At 51.3% G+C, this 9449-nt stretch overlaps 1 protein-coding gene across 1 annotated transcript in view; it reads left to right on the top strand.

The window, feature by feature from the left end:
* Positions 1-1887: 1887 nt before the first annotated feature.
* Positions 1888-9449, top strand: part of TTLL9 (tubulin tyrosine ligase like 9) — a gene marked incomplete at its 5' end in the record, with an annotated part of 14129 nt that continues 6567 nt past the window's right edge. The window contains 5 exons of the mRNA XM_015411506.1: positions 1888-1926; positions 2984-3074; positions 4343-4383; positions 4483-4570; positions 7654-7712. Coding sequence (XP_015266992.1) covers positions 1888-1926; positions 2984-3074; positions 4343-4383; positions 4483-4570; positions 7654-7712 — 318 coding nt within the window. The remainder of the gene's footprint in view (positions 1927-2983; positions 3075-4342; positions 4384-4482; positions 4571-7653; positions 7713-9449) is intronic.

The raw sequence follows: 9449 nt of genomic DNA, 5'->3' as shown, positions 1-9449 counted from the left end.
CCAAAATAAATAAATAAAATAAATAAATGAGTGGAAGCTCCACTTTGACTCTCGAGGCTCACGCCCTGCAAATCTGGTTGGTCTCCAAGGTGCTGCTGGACTCCAACTTAACGGTTCTGTTGCAGACTGAAACGGCTGCCCACTGAAACTACTTTTACTGTCTAGCGTGGCTCTTTTTGGCTCACAGAGTTCCTTTTCGTTACGAAGCTTCCGAGTTTTACGTGCTCCTTGTTTGTGGCCCGCTCCAGTCTGGATGCCTAGACGTGGGGGGGGGGACAGGCCTGCATTTGGATCAGATCCCCCCCCCCCGTGAGCCTGTGTTCTTACGTGTCTCTTATTCAAATAATAGCAGAGCACGAAACAGCAACAGAAATCTGCCTGCGAGAGAAACCACACAGGCGTCTTAAGCAAGTGAGCCAAGTCACAGGGTGCAGGCAAAGGCCAAACTCTTTCCAGTGTCTGCACCAAGTCTGAGTTCGGGGGAAGGCCCCATAGGGTTGCCAACCTCCAGGTGGGGGCTGGAGGTCTCCTGGAATTACCACTGCCATCCAGACAATATCCGTTGCTTGTTATTTGTTCATTTATTTCAAACATAAAATCCCACTTCTCCTGGAGAGAATGCCTTCTTTGGAAGGTGATACTGCCACCAGAGGAATCACAGTGTAGACAACACAACAGCAAAAACAGCCACTGTGAAATAGGAGTGCTATTACAATAAAGGCAAAAGTAAAACCGCTAATATATACCCAAAGTGTTATTGTAACGTTTTAGTTATTTCCAATATTCCACATGAGACATTCAGTACAAAAATACAGTTCTCTCCATCAGTATCAAAATGGTATATGCAAAACCTCACAAGGGAAAGGTCCGAGGGAAATTTATAGGTAGAATCAGGGCTTTTTTTGAAGAAAAAGCCCGGCAGGAACTCATTAGCATAACAGGCCACACCCAACACCAGAAACTCATTAGCATAACAGGCCACACCCAACAGCAGAAACTCATTAGCATAGTAGGCCGCACCCCTGACAGCACAGCACATTAGCATATTAGGCCACACCCCCATGCCACCAGAAGTGTGGTCATCCAGCCACACCCACCTTTCCCTTCTTATTCTGTTGACCTTGTTTGTTGTCAAAAGCCAGGGCCTTTTTTCGTAGCAGGAACTCCTTTGCATGTTAGGCCACACACCCCTAATGTAGCCAATCCTAATGAGTTTCTGCTGTTGGGTGTGGCCTGTTATGCTAATGAGTTCCTGCTGGGCGTGGCCAACTCAGGAGCCAGCCGGAACTCCGTTCCTGTGCATTCCTGTCCAAAAATAATCCTTGGTAGAATTAATCAAAGTCTGTGCAGTGTCCGAAGCACAAACGAAACGGGGCTTCTGGCTGACTCCCACATTTCGGCAATCCGAAAAGACTTGACCACAAGCTAAACATGAGCCTGCAGTGCGATATGGCTGTGAAGAAAGCGAATGCAATCTTAGGATGCACTCATAGAAGCCTTGTGTCCAGATCACGGGAGGTGGTCGTTCCGCTCTATTCTGCTCTGGTCAGGCCTCACCTGGAGTCCTGTGTCCAGTTTTGGGCACCACATTTTAGGAAGGATTTTGAGAAGCTCGAGCGTGTCCAGAAGAGGGCAACTAGGATGGTGAGAGGGTTGGACTCCAAGTCTTAGGAGGAAAGGCTGAAAGAGTTGGGGATGTTTAGCCTGGGAAAGAGAAGGCTTAGAGGGGACATGATTGCAGTCTGCAAGTATTTGAAGGGCTGTCAGGTAGAAGATGGAGCAGTTCTATTCTCTCTTGCTCCGGATTGCAAGACTAGGTCTAATGGGCGGAAATTACAAGGAAGTCGTTACCGGCTAAATATCAGGAGAAACTTCCTAACTGTGAGAGTGGTTGAGCAGTGGAGCAGTCTGCCTCGGGAGGTGGTGGAGGCTCCTTCACTGGACATTTTCAAGCGGAGGCTGGACGGCCATCTTTCGAGTATGTTGTAGGTATGTAGGGCTGTCTTTTGGCTATGCTCCTGCAGAGTGCAGGGGGTTGGACTGGATGACCTGCAAGGTCCCTTCCAACTCTACCATTCTATGACTCTATAACCTCGATTGTTTCTTGGATGCTCTGCCAGCTTCCTTTGTTGAAGAAGGGACCGGATCGCCAAAACGTGGGCGTCAGCCAGAAGTGCCCGTCTCGTTTCCGCTTTGGACACTGCACAGATTTTGATTAATTCTACCGATAAATTTCCGTTGGACTTTTCCCTCGTGAGGGTTTCTTGTATGCCATTTTGATACTGATGGAGAGAACTGTATTTTCGTACTGAATGCCTCATATGGAATACTGGAAGTAACTAATACATTACAATAACACTTTGAGTGTATATAAATCATTTTTACTTTTGCCTTTACTATAATAGCACTGTATTTCACAGTGGTTTTTTTTTTTTTTTTGCTGTTGTGTTGTCTGCTGTGTAGTGGTTAAGTGCACGGACTCTAATCTGGGAGAACCAGGTTTGATTCCCCACTCCTCCTCCACCCGCAGCTGCTGGATGACCTTGGGCAAGCCGTAGCTCTGATAAGAGCTGTCCTTGAAAAAGAGCAGTTTCTGTCAAAGAGCTCTCTCAGCCCCGCCTGCCTCACAGGGTGTCTGTTGTGGGGAGGGGGAGGGAAAGGAGATTGTCAGCCGCTCTGAGACTCCGAGTGAAGGGCCAGGGGTATAGATCCAATCTCTCTTCTCTTCTTCTTTGGAAGGTGGACTGCCTGGCATTATTCTCTGCCGGATATCCCTCCTAATCCCCACCCTCCCAGGCTCCACCCTCAAATCTCCAGGTATTTCCGAACCTATGGCTGGCAATCCGACCCCATCTACAGTGACCTCCCTGACCCAAGAGTATAAAATCTGACCGCATTTAGCGAGAGCAAAGCTCCAGAGGACCTCGGATGCCGCCGGTCTCACTCTTCCCCAACTAAACAAGTCGCACGGTTTCTTCCACAGGACGGCGTCCGCCTCGACGACCAGAAAGACGAGATCCCGGTCGAGAGTTACGTGGCTCAGCGGTATATCGAAAACCCGTACTTGATCGGGGGTGAGTCGCCTCTGGCCCAAGCATGCGCACGCACACCTTTGTCCAAATAAAAGAGGCAGAGTCGCTGCGCTAGAGAAAGCATTTGTGTGAGAGAAAGAGAAGGATCGGCCGCTCTTCTCTCCTACCCAAAGCTCAGTTAGCGGGGGGGGGGGGCTATCTCAGGGGGGGGGAACAGTGAGCCTGTGTTCTCATTCCATCGCTGGAAACTCTCCGGCCATTTCTGTTTTAAAGCCGTGTGTCAAGGTCCTTAGCCAGGTTACTCAACACTCAACAATAAGAAGATAACTGTTTATTGGTAAATCCAGTACTAGAGACCACGTGTCCAGCTTGTGTCAGGAATGGCCGCCTATACAAGGGCCTCTGACATACTAGACTCAAACATCCCCCCGGTAAGCATGAGCCAATGGATACATCTCGCGCGCACGGGCAAAGCAAGCGGGAAAAGTAAAAGCCGTTAACTTTCCCAGCCGAGTAAAACTGCAGCTGGAGCATCTACGGTGTCAGGTAGCCCTGCCATAGGTCTGGAATGGCATTAAAGCTGGGAGCGAGCGATTGGGCCGCTGCACCAATGGTAAGCTCCCTCTAAGCTGAGTGAGTGTGAGCTCAGTTTTTTAGCCTCCAGCTCACAGATTTTCGTCTCAGCTCAGGAAGGAGGGCTCCAGGAGCAAACTCATTGATGCAGCGGCCCAATCGCTCGCTCCCAGCTTTAATGCCAGTGGCTCACAAAGTAGGATTTTGGCTCACAAGACCCCCACGGCTTAGAGGGAGCATTGCTGGGAAGGCATCCTGTGTTCCTCCCGCCCCACCCCAAAATACATGAGGTGCTGATGATGCCCTGACACCAGAGAACCTATGATAGAGGTTCCTAAAATTATTAATGGAATGGATGGAGAAAGTAGACAGAGGGAGCTTTTTCTTCCTTTTCCATAAAGCAGAATTTTCCTCCTTCCTGTCATTTGACCAGTGTTTAATCCAGAAGACGCCCGGTCCTCTTTATCCCGTGACCAGTGTTCCCTCTAAGCTGAGTGAGTGTGAGCCAGCTCGCAGTTTCTTAGCCTCCGGCTCCCACACTTTCGTCTCCGCTCAGGAAGGATGGGGCTCCAGAGCCAATTAATGGATGCATTAGTCAAATGGCTCGCTCACAGCTTTAATGCCAGTGGCTCACAAAGTAGGATTTTGGCTCACAAGACCCCGCGGCTCAGAGGGAGGCATTGCTTACAATCTACATGGGAGTTCCTGCTCCGAAGCCGTTTCTCTTTGTCTCGCAGGCCGTAAATTCGACTTGCGGGTGTACGTCCTGGTGATGTCGGTGAGTGAACGAGTTGCCCCCGCCCCGCCCACAGATGCAGTGAAGAGCTCGGAGGACCTTCCCCCTCACACACACCCTCCCCGTTTCTTTTTCTCCTAGTACCTGCCCCTCAAAGCCTGGCTGTACCGAGACGGCTTTGCTCGCTTCTCCAACACGCGCTTCACTCTCAACACCATCGACGACCAGTGTATCCTGACCTGGCCTCACTCTCTGCAGCAGGGGGGCCCAGCGTGGAGTCTGGGGGGGGGGGGTTGCCCTCTTCTGGGCATGGAGCAGGGATCCCTGGGTGTGTGTGTTGGGGGGTGGAGGTAGTTGTGAATTCCCTGCATGGTGCAGGGGGTTGGACTAGATGACCCTGGAGGTCCCTTCCGACTCTGTGATTCTGACATGGTACCCATAGACCCCCTGGCTCCCACCAACACGCAGGCCTGTAGCCAGGACTTTTTAATGTGGGGAGGGCCTTTAAATAAGTCTAATGCAATCTCCTCCTCCTCTTCTTCTTCTTCCTGAGTGGTCTCCCATCCGAGTACAAAACAGGGCCGACCCTGCTTATCTTCTAAGATCTGTTGAGATCGGGTGAGCCCGGGCTAACCAGGTCAATACAAGAGAAGCACAAAAGGTGGTTTGCCACGGCCTGTCTCTGTGTAGCAGCCCTGGACGTCCTTCGTGGTCTCCCATCCAAGTACTACTAACCGGACTCTAATCTGGGAGAACCGGGTTTGATTCCCCACTCCTCCGCTTGCACCTGCTGGATGACCTTGGGCAAGCCATCGTTCTGGCACAGCTGTTCTTGAAAAAGAGCAGTTTCTGTCAGAGCTCTCTCAGCCCCACCTACCTCACAGGGTGTCTGTTGTGGGGAGGGGAAGGGAAAGGAGTTTGTAAGCCGCTCTGAGACTCCTTTGGGTAGTGAAGGGCGGGGTGTGAATCCAATCTCCTCCTCTTCTTCTTCTTCTTGCTGTATCTGAAGAAGTGAGCCGTGACTCACGAAAGCTCCTACCCTGACACATATTTTGTTAGTCTTTAGGGTGCTGCTGGACTCTGGCTCTTTTCTACCACTGCAGATCCTACCCTGCTTTGCTTCCGAGATTTCAATGCAAGAGACCAACCGAGGTGGTTGGCCATGGCCTGCCCCTGTAGAGCTTCTTCGGTGGTCTCCCATCCAAGTCCCAAGCAAGGCCGACCCTGCTAAGCTTCCAAGATCGGACTAGCCTGGGCCTTCTAGGTCAGGTGACGACGATCACCCCTAAATAAGTGGCTGCCATTCCTCCCCATGGTCTGTGCCCCCCCCCTTATGGATATGCTGGGCCCTTTTGGCTACAGTCCTGCCCGGCCAGCTTTCCTTTCCATTCGAGGGAGAGCATGCAAAGCACCCGGACCTCTCTGCGTCCAGTTTTGGGCACCGCGTTTTAGGAAGGATGTTGACAAGATTGAGCGTGTCCAGAGGAGGGCAACCAGGATGGCAGAGTCCTGCATACATTTCCAAGCAGGCAGATATGAAAAACGCAGTCCTGGCAGTCCGAATGGTAGATTTTCCAGGGAGAAATGTCGTCGGAACTATCTCTGGCGCCTCCCTGACCTTGGTAGCCTGGGTGAGCCGGATCTCGTGAGATCTCAGAAGCGAAGCAGGGCCGACCCCGGCGAGCACTTGGAAGGGCGACCTCCAAGGAATACTGGGGCTGGGACACAGAGGTAGGAAATATCAGTGTCCAGGTTGGGGCACCACATTTGAGGAAGGATGTTGACAAGCCCGAGCGTGTCCAGAAGAAGGCAACCAGGATGGCGAGAGGGTTGGACTCCAAGTCTCACGGGGAAAGGCTGAAAGAGTTGGGTGTGTTTCGCCTGGGAAAGAGAAGGCTTAGAGGGGACAGGATTGCAGTCTTCAAGTATTTGAAGGGCTGTCATGTAGAAGATGGAGCAGATCTCTTCTCTCTTGCTCCGGATTGCAAGACTAGATCTAGTGGGTGGAAATTACAAGGGAGTCGATACCGGCTGAATATCAGGAGAAACTTCCTAACTGTCAGAGTGGCCGAGCAGTGAAACACAGACTGCCTCGGGAGGTGGTGGAGGCTCCTTCGCTGGACATTTTCAAGCAGAGGCTGGACGACCCTCTTTCGGGTATGTTGTAGGGCTCTTTCGGCAATGCTCCTGCAGCGTGCAGGGGGTTGGACTAGATGACCGGCAAGGTCCCTTCCAACTCTAACATTCTATGACTCTATGATTCTAAGTCAGGGGGCCCCCCGCACAGACCCCCCCCCCAAGGAAGTGCCACAAATTAAAAATTGGAAGTCAAGGGGGGGTCTTCGCTGGATGGGAAGTCAGGGGTCCGGGCCCCGAGACGCCCCACGGTGGCTACGGGCCTGCCGACGCCTTCCCCGGTGGCCACCAAGTGCTTTTAGAAAGTGGGCAGAACCAAGTGAGGCTTTCCCGTCAAGGTTGCTGAGAGACCACTGACAATTTGATTAGCTGCGCCCATCATTTCTTAAAAGCATTGCTTTGGCGGCAGCGGCCACCACAGCACAAGGATCTTCACCATGGAGCTGAAGGTGGCAGCCATTTTATTTCCACCTCCGCCTCCTGTGGCAGCCATTCCGCCTCCTGTGGCGGCCATTTTGTGGCTGGCTCCGCCTCCCGTGGCAGCCATTTTGTGGCTCTTCCCACTATTGTTTATTCTTGCCATCAGGTTGCACCTGATTTATGGCGACCACAGAGGGTTTCCAAGGCAAGAGGTGGGTTTGCCTTTCCCTGCCTCTGAGCAGCGACCTCATTTTTTATGTTCCTAAAGTAACAGAATGACTTTCAATCTAGATAAGACAAAAGAAATGCTAATATAGCATTTTTTTCAATTTTTCCGAAAATTTCCGTTTTTTTCCGGGAAAAAAACGGGAAAAAACCGGGTTTTTTTCCGAGCTTCAAAATTTCCGGAAATTTTACATCTCTACGTCTGACCCCTCCTCTCTCCCTCCCTTTGCCCTCTCCCTCCCTGCACATGGCCTTCCATAGAGAGGTGGTGCTCCCTTCATGCTTCTGTCTGTGCTGTCTTATATTTTATTGCATGAGATCTGCTTCTCTGGGATTTATATTTCCTGGTAAAATACAGGGATGTGGTCCCCCATTTTCTTCTTCCTTCATTTATCTTTCAGCAGCTGGAGGGCGACTGAACAGGTGTGTGTGTGTGGGGGAATAACTAACCGGACTCTGGACTGGGTCGGGGTGGGGGCTGTTTAGGGGCCAAGATGGTCTTCCAGGTGTACAGTCCTTACCTCCTGCCAGATGTTCACCTGACAAACGTAGCCGTGCAGAAGACGGCCCCCGACTACGATCCAGAGAAGGTGAGTGGGGAGGACTCGGCAGGGGCGGCAACCTCGGAGCGTGTGTGGCTTGGACAGGGGAGAGCCTGCGCCACCGTCTGGGTGGCTGCAACAAAAGCAACGAGTCCCGTAGCTCACGGTGAAGTCGGGCGCAATGTTTCATGGTCCGCATATCCGGCTTTGCAGTGGGATGTCCCTGGGAATCGACTTCACTCTCACCCCTTTGCTCGTACAACTGCTGATTGGGGCGCTCTTAAAAATGTACACACTATACACAGAGTAACAGTATGTACGTACACACACAGAGATGCCTTAGGCTGTGGTCACACGGCAAGCGTACCGCGATTTGTTCCTGCTGTAGATTTGATTGGGGATATTTTTAAGCGGGTTCAGATGATCACGCATCCCGTGCCCAACCGCTTGCCTTGCGCGACAAGGCTCCAGGCAGTGTCCAGACTTTAACAAAAAAAAATTAAAAAAATTCTTTGCGCACCTGCGCATGCGCAGATGTGCACATGTGTGCATGTGCACAATGGTGAAAAGTTGTCAAAAAAAAACCCCGACCAGAAGAAGGACGTTCAGACGACCTAATCGCAATCCTTGCGAGAGATGGCTGTCCAGATCGGCAAAATCGCGGATTCGAAGCACAAGTGCCTGGAAAGCACTTGATTTTCCCGGTGTCGGAAAACTCGCTAGGGACCTGGGAGGATTGTGCGACTGAGCCCACTTCGGTGCGGGAGACAGATGTGGGCGTCTGATCAGCAATTTTAAATGGGAGAGGGAACAGCAGTGGAACCCGATCAAAATGACTGTGTGACCACAGCCTTATACTGAATCAGACCATCGGTCCAACCTGGTCACTACTGTTGGTACCTGCTGATGCTCATCTGATCGGCAGGCAGAAACGGGGGCCAAAAGAGGAGGGTGGGATCGTCCCGGGGAGAACAATTAAAAGGAAAAATAAGACCTCGTCTACCTCCGGGAAGTCCTGACCACAGAGTTCTTGCAATTCCTAGAGCTACCTGGAAGCGACAAGGGTGGCTCTAGCAATTGCTAGAAATTCTATGGTAATCCCCTGCCAGGATGCTGCCCTCCCATAAACTTTCCACCAGTTGCCAGGCAACTCTACTCAAGAGACCATCGAGATCTCGTCGGTCCAAATGCAACCCTGGAGATGACTCCTGGCTCTCTGTGTATTTATTATTTAATTCATTTGTACCCCACCTTTGTCCCCAACGGGAACCCACGGTTCCCATAAACTTTCCACCAGTTGCCAGGCAACTCTACTCAAGAGACCATCGAGATCTCGTCGGTCCAAATGCAACCCTGTTCTCCACTCCTGGCTCTCTGTGTATTTATTATTTAATTCATTTGTACCCCACCTTTGTCCCCAACGGGAACCCACGGTTTACACGGTTCTCCTCCATTTCATCCTCACCACAACCCTGTGAGGTAGGTTAGGCTGAGAGAGAGTGTGACTGGCCCAAAGCCGCCTTGAGCCTGTTCGCAGGATGGGCAGGGTATAAATATAATAAATAAATAAATAAGGTCACCCGAACAAAGTTCGAGTCCAGTGGCACCTTTAAGACCAACAAAGCCAGCTGGGTGACCTTGGGTCAGTCACAAGTTCTCTCAGGTGCAAAAAATCAAAGGCACAGATATAGAATGGGAGGGACTTGTCTTGACAGCAGCACATGTGAAAGGGATCTGGGTGTTCTGGTTGATCACAAGCTAAACATGAGCCTGCAGTGCGATGTG

This window comes from Gekko japonicus, unplaced genomic scaffold (genome assembly GCF_001447785.1).
Source record: "Gekko japonicus isolate JY-2015 unplaced genomic scaffold, Gekko_japonicus_V1.1 scaffold6083, whole genome shotgun sequence".
Taxonomy (NCBI): Eukaryota; Metazoa; Chordata; class Lepidosauria; order Squamata; family Gekkonidae; genus Gekko; species Gekko japonicus.
The sequence above is the reverse complement of the archived record's forward strand: the minus strand, read 5'-3'. Positions and strand labels throughout refer to the sequence as shown.